This window comes from Sus scrofa, chromosome 9, assembly GCF_000003025.6.
Source record: "Sus scrofa isolate TJ Tabasco breed Duroc chromosome 9, Sscrofa11.1, whole genome shotgun sequence".
Classification (NCBI taxonomy): domain Eukaryota; kingdom Metazoa; phylum Chordata; class Mammalia; order Artiodactyla; family Suidae; genus Sus; species Sus scrofa.
This window is the reverse complement of record NC_010451.4, coordinates 90,489,027-90,505,396: the sequence shown is the minus strand read 5'-3', so window position 1 is coordinate 90,505,396 and position 16,370 is coordinate 90,489,027. Positions and strand designations below refer to the sequence as shown.

The window sequence follows — 16,370 nt, the reverse complement described above, 5'->3', positions numbered from 1 at the left end:
GACATTATAGGAATTCCCGTTATGGCTCAGTGGTAACAAACTTGACTAGTATCCATGAGGACGTGGGTTTGATCCCTGGCCTCACTCAGTGGGTTAAGGATCTGGCACTGCTGTGAGCTGTGGTATAGGTTGCAGATGTGGCTTGGATCCCATGTTGCTATGGCTGTGGTGTAGGCTGGCAGCTACAGCCCTGATTCGACCCCTAGCCTGGGAACTTCCATATGCCGTAGGTGCAGCCCTAAAAAAAAAAAAAAAAACAATAAGCAAAAAAGAAGACATTATAAAACCTAAATAGGATGACAGAGACACTAAAAATCTCATATTTATAAAGAAGAAATACTAAAAGGAAAAAAAGCATGCTTTCAAAAACCAGCGTCTTACTCTCACATAAATAATGACATCCCAGAGCCCCTTGAGCAATTTTATCTCTTTTCGGCACTGCTTCATTTGTTTGTACTCTGGAAGAGCCACTTCAAAAACATGAGTAGATTCTTGCATTTGCAACACTTCTTCTTCTAATGCTTCAAGCTCTTGATGTGCCTAAGGTGAAAATATACACATGCACACAAACACACTTAATATCCAACAAACCACAGAAGTAGGAGCCACACAGTTCTGTATCTCTGGTTATATCAGCATTAACAACTTAGATTTTAAAAAGAAAATAAAAAGAAATTAGAGGTATAACTATTGGTAAAATGTAGAAGGCTTTAGATGAGCAAACTCATGGCTACTCAAAAAAGTGAGAGTAGACTATTCGTAAATATAATCAGGTTATAAGTACTCTCCCTATATATGATTTCGGCAAAGTTTGCTCTGCTATCAGATTTCTATGAAGACAATTGTTCCTCTTGATTTTCCTCTGGCAGCTGAGGACTCTGCTGGGGAGGAAAAGACAAGGGTCTAGAAGCTTCCACTTGAGAAGAAACTTCTTCTTTAAAAAAATGTTTTAAATTTAAAAAATACCCTGGAGATTATCAATGTACCAAACATGAGAAATTCCACCACACTATTATATTTATCTTAATCCTATTTACCAAGGTTCCTCTTTGCTTCCATCAGTGAAGAACCAATTATGTTTTAGACCATATAAGCTGACTTGTCTTTTTCTGTCTTGATAAGCCAACTCTTCATTTTCATTTTAGTTTTTTTCTAACATAGTAGTGCATCAATATGGTCAAGTGCAAAGAGTACCGAAGAGCTTGCAGTGCAGGCAAAGCTGGAAACCCAGGCTCTTTCTCCAGTTCCTCTGGGGCTGTTTCTCTAACTCTCTATTCCGTGCACAAGGTGAAACTCCCTGATTTATCGAGTTTAGACATTACACAAATTTACCAGCTTTGCAAGAGAAGGATTTAACTTTGTCTTTCCACTTCATGTTTTCTCCAAACCTCCACTCAGTACCCAACAATTACATTACTTTAGTTCTTTTGAGTTTCTTTTTAACTTTAAATATTCAGTTAATCATGTATCAACTTTCAACTCTCAATTACCTACCCTGTCAATGAGAATTTTAGCACTCCAACAACTCTTTCATGAAACAAATGGAGGTTTCATTTTTACATGTTATACCTTTACAAACAATTAACTGCAATTCTCTTCATTTTACAAGAAAAATTCCAGACACATAAAAGGGTATGGGTGTGAGCATACACACACCATCCAGCTTAGGAAATACTATGTAACTAACAACTTTTAGTGACCTTATGAATTTTATCCTCCCTCCTTCCCACTATAAATACACTAAATTTTTATTTAAAACTACTCATTTTTTAATATTTTCTACCACATATGTATGTACTGCTAAATGCAAAACTGTTCAAATTTAACTTTTTGAATTTATGTGAATGGTATTATCTACATATTCAGACTTTTCAAAATTTATTGTTGTGGTAATCTACATATTTATGAAGAATGTATATGAAGTCCATTCATTTCTACTACTATATAGTACTACCTTGTATGAATGTGCCACAACTAATTTATTCTACTGCTGACGGTCATTTAGCATTCCCCTGTATTCTACCATTAGCACTGATGCTACTAAGGTTTTTATGCCCCTGGTATAAATGTTTTATAGAGAATTTTACTATCCTTTAATGAGTTAAAAACATCTTCCAAGCTTCTTTATCATTAATTAATGTTGAATGATATCTAAAGATTTTTTGCCATTTCTTAAGATGGTCATATAATTTTTCTCCTTTTAATCTGTTAATATGATGAATCATATTAATTTTCTATTGTTAAACATTTTCCTAGAATGAGCCCAACCTGTTTACAAATTGGTGTTGTTTCGTTTAGTTTGTTTATATCTGTGTGTACAAAAAAGAATGGCTTCTAATTTTTCTTTTCTCACACTGTCCTTTCATAAAAATAAAACATGCTTCATAATTTTTTTTTTTCATTTCATGAGGGACTTTGGGTTTTATTGTATTTTTATTTTTTTATTATTTCCCTCAACACAATTCTATTTTCCTTAAAAAAGACACATGTACCCGTGTGTTCATAAAGTAATTTTTACGTGTTCCTTCTTCTCCTGGCCTCTGGAATAATATGAATGAGATCTGTTTCTTGAAAGCTTCTTGGAATTCACCTATAATGCCATAAGGGCCTGTTACTCTCTCATTGGAATATTGTTATTAAACTAATGGTTAATCTTTTCTTTTTAATCTTCCTGCTGGTTAATTTTTAAAGGACGATTTAGGTGTGTTATTTCTTGAGATGGTTTGAGTAAATTCTGTTTTTCCAAACACGTATCCATTTTGCTTGAATTTTAAATGTCCTATTAGTGTTTGCAAGTCCTAGCCACAGCAATCAGACAAACAAAAGAAATAAAAGATATCCAAATTGGAAGAGAAGAGGTAAAACTGTCACTGTATGCAGATGACATGATATAGAAAACCCTAAGGACGCCACACCAAAACTACTCGAACTGATCAATGAATCCAGCAAAGTAGCAGGATATAAGATTAACATTCAGAGATTGGTTGCATTTCTGCACACTAACAATGAAATATTAGAAAAGGAATAAAAAATACAATACAACCCCTTTCAAAGTCACTTCGCCAAAAATTAAATACCTGGGAATAAACCTGACCAAGGAGGTGAAAGACTTATATGCTGAGAACTATAAAACATTAATCAAGGAAATTAAAGAGGAGTCAAAGAAATGGAAAAATATTCCACGCTTCTGGGTTGGAAGAATTAATATCATAAAAATGGCCATACTACCCAAAGCAATCTACGGATTCAATGCAATCCCTATCAAATTACCCATGACATCTTTCACAGAACTAGAACAAACAATCCAAAAATTGATATGGAACCATGAAGGACCCAGAATTGCCAAAGCAATCCTGAGAAACAAAAAACCAAGCAGTAAGCATAACTCTCCCTGACTTCAGACAATATTACAAGGGTACAGTGATCAAGACAGTGTGGTACTGGTACCATAACAGACATACAGACCAATGGGACAGAATAGAGAACCCAGAAATAAACCCGGACACCTATGGTCAATTGATCTTTGACAAAGGAGGCAAAAACATAAAATGGGAAAAAGTCTTTTTAGCAAAAGGTGTTGGGAAAACTGGACAGCTGCACGTGAATCAATGAAACTGGAACACATTCTCATACTATGCACAAAAATAAACTCAATATGGCTTAAAGACTTAAACATAAGACTAGACACCATCAAACTCCTAGAAAAGAACATAGGCAAAACATTCTCTGATATCAACTGTACAAATGTTTTCTTAGGTCAGACTCCCAAGGCAACAGAAACAAAGCAAAAATAAACCAATGGGACCTAAGCAAATTGACAAGTTTTTGCACAGCAAAGGAAACCATTAAAAAAGCAAAAAGACAACCTATGGAATGGGAGAAAACAATTCCTGTGATATTTTGAATTTCTGCTCTTTTTGTACTATCATTCCCTTTTTATTCCTAAGACTATTGATTTTGCTTTTTCCTTTTTTCCCTTTGTTCATTCCACCAGAGATCTGTCAATGTAATTAGTCTTCCCTGAGAATTACATTTGGCTTTGTTTGTCTTCTCTTTTCTTGAAACACACACACCATAAGTTATTTCAATGACGATTTGGGGTGGTTAATGCCTTCTGGTTTTGTTTATGTGGAATATACTCTTGTTACTGAAATAAAATTTTACATAGGCGAACTGGTAAAGTATCATCCACTACCTTCTGGCTGCAGCAGAGGCTGATGATAAACATGCTTTTAGCTCAATCATCATTTCTAACAGGTAATCTGACTTTTCTATCTGGTTGCTTAAAAGATTTTCTCTTTGCCTTTGGTATTCTGTAGTTCGCTATGATGTGTCTAGATGTAGACTTGGCAATTATCCTGAGATTCAGAGAATTTTCTCAATTTATTGATTCATGCTTTGACCAGTTCTAGAAAAAATTCTCAGTTACTATAATTCTGACTATTGCTTATCTAAGATTCTGTCTATTCTCTCTTCCAGGAAGTCTGAGTAAAAGAGTTAGACATTGTGCTAACTTCTTACTCTGTGGCCCTTAATCCCTTTTGTATTTTTCATCTCTTTTTACTGATGTGCTGGCCTTCTAAGTGATTTCTCCCAAAGTCATTCACAATTCACTAATCCTCTCTTCAGCATAAGTTCTCTAACCTCTGCTGAGTTATATCCCTTTAAATAATTTTATTTTTCATTTCTGTAAGTTCCTGCCTCTTTTTCAAATTCAGCTGATCATTTTTGATAGTCTCAAAACTGAGAACTTGCTCCTTTTTTTCCCTTAATCGATGTCTTCTACTGGCCAACCTTTTATATTGGTCTCTGTCTGTGGTTTGCTCTTTCTGCTGGCCCTTATGCATGATGGTGTGTTTGTTTTATTGTAAACTCAAGTTTAACTGAATATAATCATGTTGGCCCCCTCAGGAGACTAGAATAAGAGCACCTATCACCCAGAGGAGATTTGGATTTGCTTCTACAAGGTGCCAAGAGGAGTTACTTGTAACTGTTTCCATTTTCTGGCCTGGAAAGTCCTTGACCATAGAGGTAGCATAAAATGGAACTATAACCCTTGGGAGGACAGGCCTAGGTTTACAAACTCCCAGAGGATCCTCTTCTCCTTTTTTTTGCCTCATTCAGAGCAAGGACTGACCTTGCATCTCACAGGCTCCCTGTGAAGGCTGCAGATTTTTCCCAGCCCACCCTTTCCCTGAGGGTGTAACCTCTTAAAAGCATCTCCTACTTTGCCCTGAAAGGGTTAACTACAAGGACTAGACTTGTGGTACTTTTATTTGCCCCTAGAGCAGCACAGGCTTTTCATCCTGATTTCAGCTGCTCTATTTTCCTGCCCTTTAGAGATGTCTCTTGTTTTCTTGGGAGTTCAGCAAAAGCGTTAAAATCATGGATTTGTGAACATGTTGCAGGATCTATTTTACAAAAGAGGGATTTTCAAAAGGTCCAGTCTACCATATTCCCTAGAGCCAACAGCACTTTTATTTCTTTTTAATTATTTTCCTTATCAGTTACATTCATTGAATCATTCCTAGAAATATATATCCAGTTATTTTAATTCAACTGTTCACTGTATCTTAGGCAATGAAGAAGAGCACATCATATACATTTATAAAGGAATCAGTTATAAAAGGAGAGATTTCCCACACCACTGCCCTTGTTCCTGGACAGTCAATGGTTTCCACCTTTTGGAGTGAGGTGCCCAGAGCACTAGAACCTACTATGCCAGCCCAGAACATGCACGACTTTGGTTGACTCTAGTTAGATAAACAGTAGATATGCTTGCTGAACAAGCATGCAGGAAAATGATTTCAAGATAAAGGTAACAGAGTCCTACTATATTCAAAACATCCTCAACACATCCTGTAGGTACAAAGATAAATATCTGACTTGCAAATATGTAAATCTATAGTGTTACAGTGTAGCATGCAAATGGTAGGATTCAATAAATGATAACTGCAGTAAATGTTTACACACAGCACATTGGTTAGTCAAGTAAAAATGTCTCCCCATCCACAATCTGTTCAGACCACCTGCAATTTAGATAGAATCTTTAAAAATACATAGCTCTATTAGCATATTCTAACCTACTCCATTTTCGGTGAATATATTAGCCACTTTTCCTTAGCCAAGTGAAAGAGAAGCCCTCATGCTATAGAATGGTGTTTTCCCAATGGTTTAAAGCAGTTAAAACTAAATTCAAGCCCAAACTTGAAAAGAGAAGCAAAAACTGTTCGCTCCAAGTTTTACAGCAGGCTAAGGATGAAAGACTATTTCCAGCATGAAGTCAAACCAATACGGCAGTCTAGATGAAGACCTCAGAAAGGGACCTAGTCCCTGAATCTAAACTTCAAAGTCATTTTCTCGTTTTGGCTGCTAGGCTAAGAATTCTTACAGAAACAAAGATGTTATTTTTCTAATAAAAGTTACATGATGGAGGATAATGTGAAAAAAAAAAGGGTGTGTGTGTGTATATGTGTGTGTGTGTGTGTGTGTGTGTATATGTATATATATATATAAAACTGGGTCACTTTGCTACATAGTAGATTGGCAGAACATAGTAAATCAACTATAATAAAAATTATTTTTTAAAAATTTTAAAACACTTTTTCAAGCCTCAGGAATTACTCACCATTGTGGATTATTTGCCCATTGTATTCATTCTTACAGTCAACTATAGTAAAGGAATTGATTATAAACTAAGATTGAATGCCTCAATAATATTTGTATCCAGAATTAAGAGTAAGTTATGACATTACAAACTCCCTGAAACACTAGCCACCTCCAGAAAACCAAACAACATATACTTGTGTGGTTGTGGGGTGGGCAAGGGGGCAGATACAGTGTGTAGTCACGGTGGGAGAGAGGACATGGAATCAGGCTTAAGAAGAAAGCATAGGATAAAGCTATAAATATAAATCAGAGAAAACAAAAAGTTAGGGGCTTTCCTTGCTATGATTAAATATTAGTAACAAAGCATCACATGGGAAATACTATAACGGTTAATATTCCTCATTTAATTTTTTTGGCTGCACCTATGGCATATAGAAATTCCCATGCTAGGGATCAAACCCACACCCCAGCAGGGACCCAAGTGCTGCAGTGACAATGCTAGATCCTTAACCCGCTGCACCACAAGGGAACTCCCTCTTCAATTTTTTTTTAAAAGTAGACAGCTAGAATTTTAATACTGATTCCTTCACTAATTGTGTAATCCCTAACAAGTTAATTATACATAATTGATTCTTTATCTGAAAAAAAAGGAGAACAATAGAAGCTACATCATAGGGCTATGGCAAGAACAGAAAGAAATAATGTAAGCAATATGCTTCTTGACATACAAAGTTAATTTCACTAGAACCTTTACTTTGATCATGATGGTAATTTGGGGAGACATGATTTAAAACAATATAATTTGGGGGAAATTGTTTATAACCAGGTTTTAAATAGTTAGTTCTCAACTCTTATAATTGCGAAAGTAAGGCACAATATAGCAGTATCTCAGAGTCCAAATTTACTTCATAAAATAGCTATTAAAACACACAAGATAACTGAGATCAGCATTACCTTATCGAGCACTGTGTATGGATTTTCTGCATTAAAACCAAGAGGGGCACAGAGTCTGAATCTCTCTCTGAACTCTGCCTGCTTTTCCTGATCAAGGCCGAAAACAAACAAACTGAAAGTGAATCTCAGACAAATAGCTTCCATTAGCCTTATAAAACTTTTCTTAAAACAAAACAAAACAAAAACTTGTTAGGTAGCTCACATCAAATGAAATACATTTTTTCCTTATAAGAGTGACTTCTGCATTTTGGAGAGGTGAGACTTCATGTCTGACAGTTGCTGCAATCTTTTTGGTAGTTTCCCATCTTTCAGGTAATTCCTACAAAAACAAAGGTGCAAAGGGGAAGTTACGTCAATACCTGAAACCTAGGATTCAATTATTCTAATTTCTTTCCACTAAACCATGACATCCTTTCATTCCTATATAAGAGGAGTTTGTTCCCCCAAAGACTAAAGTAACCAAAAAGGCTGAGAGTCAGGTTGAAGCCCAGGCTGACCCACTGGCGTGTCTGGAATTACACCTTCAAAGCATAAACTAGGACTGCCCTCTCATATGAGACTTACCTCAGAATAAATGAAAATCTTTCACAACAAACACAAATTTCCAAATCCTTTTGTTGGTGGAGGGAGTAGAATAAAAGTGCTCTGGAAATGACCTGGCCGATCTAACAACTAGAAATGAAGCCATGTGCAGCAATTTAGCAAGTGAAAATAGATATTCTGAATCTGGTGGGGCAGAGATGAAAATGTGAGTCATCTTACCCTGTGTCTTCCTCTGGCTCCCAAAGCTAGGTTTGTACTCAGTCATAATAGAGAGTTGGAGCATTTGGGTTAATTTTAAATGACTAGGATTTCTGAAGTCAGATGAGGTGAAGGGAAGGTTAATTTCTACTTGACGTAGAACAAAAGCAGCCCAGGTAGCAACTCAACTCTGCTGTCCCTGACTACAATGCAAATAGGACAACAGCAATGTACTTGCTTTGAAGAGCCCTTGTGCGTAATTGCTGTTCAAAAGCATTCTTGTGTCAGACCAGGAAAACACTGTTTCTCTGGGTCATCTCCCAGGACACGGAAATTGTTTTGTCATGCAAAACCACCCAGAGTGATGGGACTCTACTTATGTCGCTCAAGTACAAAAATCAAAGGTTCTAAAGACTATTTTGTAACCCTCAATAAATATTTGATGAGTGAGTCAGTAACTGCCAATTATAAAGAATGCACCATGCTAAGTCCAAGTTGTATCTATATGGTGGTAGAGGGGTGCTACAAAGATAAAACACATTCTTGACTTAAAATTTTGTATCATCTGTCAGAGTGAGTGAGAGGCACACAAAATAACTCTTCTACATGACAGACTGTGTTAACTTCCATCAGGAGATCTACGTGTTATGGAATTAAAATGCTTGGGAGGCAACACGGCGTCATGATGGAAATACCCAACCAGACAAGGAAATAAGAGTCCTGGACTCGGAAGCTACTTGTCTTTCATCTTGTTCTCCCACTCTTCTCACCTCAACTCTGCATCCTCACCTATACAGTCTCAATTTGCATTTCCAGCTGACCTCATGGAACCTAAATGACACATGGAGTTCCATTGGGGCCATGGGAGAGAAGACATAAAGAGGTCACACCAGTGGGCTCAATCCTCTTAATCTTCTGTGACTATACTAGACCTACTGTTACCTGCTTTATATTTGGGGACTCCAAAGACACTTCCACTTGATAAAAATAAATTTTCATTGAAAACCAACAAGATCAGATGACCTCCCAAGTCTCTCAAACCAATACTGGTCCACTCAAGGAGGTAACATTGAATCTGAGGCTCAAAGCCATGACTGAGTTTCAATAGGCAGAGATGAGGGTAAGAGTCTTCAATACCCTATGGGTTGAGATTTACAATGTGGAATATGGTGAGAATGTGGACTCTATGGGAACAGGAAAGGACTCTGAGGCCAGGAGCAATCAATGCAGGTTATTTAACAGGGAAGGGACTTAATAAAAATCTATAGATTCCAAGTGTAATCTAGTTTCAGAGCATGCTATAGATAGGGTCCAAGGACATAGCCATGTCTGGGACAGGGGCTTTTTTGCACAGAACCCAGCACAGGCAAGTTTTAGAAAATGTTATGATTGCTAATGATTATGAAAGAGTCACAGTCACAAACTGCTTTAATTAAAACAAAACTGGGGCACTATTACCCTCCATGTGCAATCTGTACTGTCTATAAATCTTATTTCTCCTCCTGACCAGCCTGAATTACTGGCATTGAGACACATACACAGCTAAAAGTGGGGTTCAATTTTGAAATACTTAAAAGCATATAATTTTCAAGTGCCAAAACCATATGTAGTAAGCCAAACTTCTATTTTTATAGGAAAAAAAAAAACACCTAGAATACGATATTTGTTTTTATTCAAGTTGGAAACAGAAGAGTCCATTAGAAAGCATGTAAACTAAGGAACACATAAGAGATTCTGAAAACTTCCACCTGACCACAGCGATGAAATTAAATATTATATCCCCATTTCTATTAAAAAATACTCAAAAACCTGGAGTTCCCATTGTAGCTCAGTGGTCAACAAATCTGACTAGGAACCATGAGGTTGCAGGTTCGATCCCTGGCCTTGCTCAGTGGGTTAATGATCTGGCATTGCCGTGAGATGCGGTGTAGGTTGCAGACGTGGCTTGGATCCCGAGTTGCTGTGGCTCTGGTGTAGGTCAGCAGCTATAGCTCTGATTGGACCCCTAGCCTGGGAACCTCCATATGCTGCAGGAGTGGCCCTAGAAAAAAAGGCAGAAAGACCAAAAAAAACACCAAAAAACCCAAAAAACTAAGAGCCAGCACTAAGCGACCTAATCAAACATGTCTCCATTGTCACTTACACTCTCCTAATTAGCCTATTGTTGCAATGCATAGACAGTGTCCTATGTGTCAGGAAAATTTGTCAATGATTTAAAAATGGACAACAGAAATGACAGGAACCTAGCTTTAGTGAAGTGTGAGACAAACATTTATACTACAAATTCTGGGAGGTCCTGACTAAAATACCCCTGTCAATTACTAGTGTTATGACTGGTTTCTCTATATGACGTATTTTAAGGTTCAAGATCTGACTCCACGAACATCCCTAAAAACAAACATGCATAGTGTTGTTCTGCTGTAACTATGTCACCTCTCATACTCATGCATCTCTCCATTCACATCAAGTCTCACTCCACGTCTAACTGGAATTTCAGTTCTAGAGACAGTTTTATACTTCAACAGAATTTAATAACTCACACAGCAATTCTTTGTAGTCAAGAGAGCACTTGAAAATACACTATTGCACTTAATCCTCACAAACAAAATGAAGACTATAAAATGGAACAGCATGTTTTTTACCATGAAAAACATTTTGGTGGTTTCTCAAAATGCTACTTAGGAGTTCCTGTTATGGCACAGCAGGTTAAAGATCTGTCATTATCTTGCAGTGGCTCAGGTCACTGCTAAGGCATAGGTTGGATCCCCAGCCCAGTGCAGTGCTTTAAGGATCTGGTGTTGCCGTGGTTGTGGCATAGGTCGCAGCTGCAACTTGGATTCAATCCCTGGCCTAGGAACTTCCATACGCTGTGGGTGTGGCCATTTAAAAAAGAAATTACTTAAAATTACTACATGATCCAGAAATTTCACTCCTAAAGGTTTTCCAAGAAGAATTGAAAACAGATAATCAAATAAATACTTGTGCACTCCACTGATGTCTGAAGCAGCATTATTCACAAAGGCCAAAAGATGGAAAGAGCACCAATATTCATTGACAGATGAAAGGCAAAATAAACTACAGTGTGTGTGTATATACCTATTTTTTTCCACCATGGACTATTACTCCGCCGTAAAAAGGAATGAAGTAGTGATATATGGTACAAGCTTCATGAACTTCAAAAATATTATGCCAAGCAAGAGAAGCAAGACACAAAAGGTTGCATATTGCATAACTCCACTTACATGAACTAGCTAGAACAAGTAAACACACAGAGACAGGAAAAGATTGGTAGTAAACCCAGACTGGTCGCAGGTAGTGGGGGAGTAATGGGGAATGACAATGGATGTGGGGTTTCTTCCGGGGTGATGAAAACATTTTGCAGCTAGACAGAGGTGATAGTTACACAACCTTGTGAATGTATCAAATGTCACAGGCATTTTGAAATGGCTACTTTTATGCTAAGTGAACTGTAAACTTCACCTCAATTTTAAGAAACCAGTGTGAATTTGGAGACAGTACAGATGAAAAAAGTGAGGGATCTTGAGGGGTAATTCATTGAAGAGGAAGCATGCTCTGAGGCAAATAGATGAGATGCTCAGAGAAAACAAATCTAACTTTGAGTTCCATGCTCTATTCACGGAACTACGTAGATTTCACGAAAAGTCTTTCAGTTAATGTGTCCACTGAGCACATCTGCAAGGTTACATGTAAGCCCATCCTGGAAGATGGTGGATAGTATAAATCTATAAGTCACCTATCGAACTTCAGTGTGGGCAGGGGAATAAGGCCGCAACTGTGAGATTTTTACTTGCGGTTTCAGCTATGGCCTTGAAGACATTCATCGTTTAGCACACAGCCGCCACCAAGTCATTTCAGAACAAGGAAAGAGGATGCGGACACAAAATCCTGCTTAGGAAACAGTGATTTCGCCATCCAAACTGGGCTTTATTTATTCCTTATTAACATGTCCATGATATTCTTCCAAAGGCTAGGGAACTTTTCCAGGGACAGGAAATTTCAGATGAAAGAGTCCTGGGATTCATTCCATGTGTGAAGGTGGTGATAAAAGTGGAACCCCGACAAGTAACTAAGAGGCTGTCTATTACTTAAATTCCTTCTAACAAGAAGGCAGCAGAGCACAACAGTGAACAGTGAGGAATGGCGCAAAACCCCGAGATTTATGCAGGCTGGCTTTACTACCTGTGTGACCTTGAGAAAGCTAGTTATTAAATCCCTTTAAGCCTCAGATTCCTAAGCTGTGAAATGAAAACATCAATGTCTGCAGTGCAGGTTTTTATGAGGATGTCATAAGAGAGTGCAAGTAAAGAACGTGGCAACAGGAGATGCTCAGTTTATGGGAATCATGGTGATTTCCCCCCAACACCAACCTCTAGCTGCACATAGATTTGCTCAGGCATCTTCTGGCCATAGGTTTCCAAGAGCGTGATGGTTTCTTTCAGTGGTTCAAAGAGTTCATCAGTAGCTCTCTGCCGGCTTCTTACAGCCAAGAGGTGCCCCATGATGTCAACTAAACCATCGTGATCACCTTCACTTAATTCTCGCTGCAGTCCAGCATCTGTCTCCTTTATAAATTCCTGTAGCTCATTCAGACTATAAAACACGCACATACACACAAATTAAGCTCATTAAAACATTTAGAATTATAAGACTTCTGACTGAACCTCATTTTCACTATTTACCTAATTAAACATTACTTGTTATCTTTATGATAAAACTGGCAGTTTTAATGCTCTTAAAATTAATATCTCAATTTTAGTAAGCTGTCAGGTATTAAAAGTTATCATTCCAAATACCAAAGCACAAAAGGCTACCTGTCGATGACAAATCTCAAGAGATGCTCCTGAAACATCCAGCTCCATTTCCTAATAATGTTTAGCAAGCTCACTTTGAAAGGCTTCATGTCCACCTTGAACCAACTATCAAACACTCTGAAGTCATCAAATTTGCTCATCTGAACATACAAAGCCTCGTAAATGTCAATCTATAATTAGAAAAGAAATAACACATGTATAACAACTCAATCCAAAGCCAATAGCTACATTAAATGTGAAGGGATTTCCTTGCCTGTTCTTTGAATTGCTCAAGCGTTGGGGATTGTTCAGGAATGTCTTCATCTGCAAGAGGATCTGTTTCCTCGGATGACACAATATGGCCATACAGGAGGAAATGCTTCATGAACTCAGCTCGGTCATCCACCCAGAGGTAGGCATACATGTCCAGGGTGCTTCTGAAGTCCAAGACCTTACTGATGACATCTGCCACTCTCTTCATTATCTCCTGCCTGACCTCTGCCAGGCCCAGCATGTTGTCCATATCATTCTAAATGGGAGGAATGTCAAGCATTTATCTAAATCCACCTGTACTATTGATTGTGAGAAATATACCATTATCCAAGTCCCAGGGGAGAGTAGTTGGTAAAATCCACAACTGTGTTGCTTTTCCCAACTTCTCCTTTCCTTGGGCTCCCCACTACCTCAATTTATTTTTGAATCATGAATATAAAAGCTAATTTCCATTTACAAAGAAAATACCTGGTAATTTGCTACTCCCAGGTGGGCTGCTACTCGCTTCATCTGGGCAGACATTCTGAAACTACTGCACAGCATTTCTTCCACCAGATCATAGAAGCCATCCCCAGCCTCTCTTTCTAAAGAAGGTTTAAAGAGAATCTCAGGGGGCATTAAGATCATTTGAGCTTGAAAAAATGGTGCAGGTTTCAATTGTTTCTCTGTATTCATCAGAAAGAAGTCTAAGTCATGCATTATAGTTTGAAAAAAGCCTTCCACCACGATGTCATCAATGAACTCTACATAAATCTTCCAGGTATCCAGAGAAGGATTGGCTTTGAAGAGTCTCCTGTTTTCCTACAAAGAGACAGGTATTAATAGATCAGTATAAGCAATACAGTGAGTATAGAAATGAAATCTATCCATTTAATTGCTTGTTAAAGGGGCTGCTTTTGTGGCACAACAGAGGAACACTCAAATGCTGGGCTGCAGAATCTTAAACTAGAAGGCAACGATCCTAGCAGCATTTTATAACATTTAGTTCACTCATAAGATACATTCAAAAGTCCTTCTTTAAAAGAAAAATCATTATGAAGATTGTTAACTTCAAATACACATAAGAATTACACTAGTTCCCAATGCATCCTAGATGTATGGGGCCTGAGCTCTACTTCTTGGTCTGTCCCTCACTCTGTGACCTTGAACTTTGCCTGCCAGGGGCTCACCAGTTTTCCAAACTGGCCCTCCCAAGACCACTGTTGTGGAATAACCAAAGATCACTAAGTCATCCAAGTACTATGGGCTCGAGGCCATTCTTGAAGACCCACAGTGTACTTATTATGTTAAAGTCCATTTAACCTGGTTTAGCCAATTGTTTCCAAATACAAAAATATTTTTCACAAACCACCTATGAACAGCTTATGGAATAATAGTAACTCAGCTTGGGTAACACTGGCTTGGTGAAGTCCAAGTTCCCATGACACTTGAACAATATGAAATTCTTCTACCTGTGCATATTCCTAGTGTGTGGGTGAAAAAATGAATGCTCATTGGGGCATGCAAGGGTATGACAGACATGGACATGGCAAAGGACTGCTAGAGGCTGAGCACAGTGTGGAAGGCCTAAGGACAGAGATTTGAAAAGACCAGATGGGCAGCAAGGTTGATTTCAGAACCTTGATTGGCAAAGGTGGTTTAGTTTACACAGGCCAGAGGGTAGATGCCCAAGGCAGAAACTACTGCAGCAAAAGGAAAAGAAGACTCTAAAATGAGAGCTGATTATAAGGTAGATTATGCTCTTTGCTTCCTTTGATTATTCACTACTGTGGATATATGATCCAGGATACAAAGGTGTGTGTTACATGCAATAATCAGAACTATAGAGGGGAGTCTGTGTCCTGAGAAAGCAGGGCAGAGATGAGCAAGTTCTATGAGAGATATTTTGCCCTCAAACAAACCCATGAACTGCTCTTTTCAGGGATGGCGTCTTGCCCATCATTCAGGTGGAAGCACTTAAATCTGTGTAGTGTGTATGGCCCACACCCTTGGAGTTGGTCAGCACACATCCCAGGCAGCTGTACACAGCCATTCTGGCTCCAATGTAGGTACTAGAAAGAGAAGTACAGAACTCAGAACTGAAGAAAAAAAAATTCCTCAAAGACTATCCTGTGTAGGTTCTTCATCTGGAAGGTATAAAACAAAGACCTAAAACACATCCAATACCACACTGGTAGGAAGTTAGCTAGAACTAGAAACCAGCCCTCTTGCCTCTCCAGAGTAGGATCCTTTCCAACATATGACAGTTCTTTGCTTGTGACTGCCTTGCTGTTTATACTTTCTCATACCAAGAAATCCAATTTATAACACTACTTATAACACTACTTATAATGCCATTTAAAAGAAATTGTTGTATTTTCAATAAATTTAGGATAAAGAGCAAAAAAGGGAAAGGAGAGCTTTGGGTCACTAAATGATCGTGCAGGTCCCTTACAGACCCAATCTTCCATGGTTCTGCTCTTCTCTCTTCATTTTCATCTTAGAAGCTAACTGCAGACCATCCATTGAGATGCCACAGTCACAAAGGGCACAGCACGAAATGGCAGAACTCACTCACCTTCTGCCATATTTCTGTCTTTCCCCAAAATCACATTCCTCACTGGAAGTCTGACAACCAGGCTCAAAATTATGTTTTGGTAAGAGGAGGAAGGGGTGGGGTGGGGAATCACTCAAAAGATAACTTATACCACAAAACCAGCTAAAGAAACCTCTCTAGGCAGAAAATAAAAGACCATAATTAGAAACAAGAAAATTACATATGGGAAATCTCACTGGTAAAGGGAAACATAAAATAATACAAGTAGGAAAACACCCATTGACAAATATGCCATCAAAACTAGCAAGCATGAGAAGAGGACAAATGTAGAATATTAAAAATAGGGATTTGAAATTAAGAGACCAGCAACCAGAAATAATTCTGCACATATATAGACTGCTATATCAAAATCTAATGGGAACTGCCAACTAAATACAACTGAATAA

At 38.1% G+C, this 16,370-nt stretch overlaps 1 protein-coding gene across 8 annotated transcripts in view; it reads right to left on the bottom strand.

The window, feature by feature from the left end:
• DNAH11 (dynein axonemal heavy chain 11) overlaps positions 1-16,370 on the bottom strand; it is a 348,284-nt gene that overhangs the window by 262,931 nt on the left and 68,983 nt on the right. For 7 of the 8 annotated variants that reach the window (XM_021063431.1, XM_021063432.1, XM_021063433.1 and 4 more), the window contains 7 exons: positions 13,857-14,189; positions 13,390-13,644; positions 13,137-13,306; positions 12,693-12,915; positions 7,766-7,882; positions 7,564-7,650; positions 382-540 (listed from right to left, as the gene is read on the bottom strand). In XM_021063431.1, coding sequence (XP_020919090.1) covers positions 382-540; positions 7,564-7,650; positions 7,766-7,882; positions 12,693-12,915; positions 13,137-13,306; positions 13,390-13,644; positions 13,857-14,189 — 1,344 coding nt within the window. The remainder of the gene's footprint in view (positions 1-381; positions 541-7,563; positions 7,651-7,765; positions 7,883-12,692; positions 12,916-13,136; positions 13,307-13,389; positions 13,645-13,856; positions 14,190-16,370) is intronic. The other variant, XM_021063430.1, reaches the window with a different exon arrangement.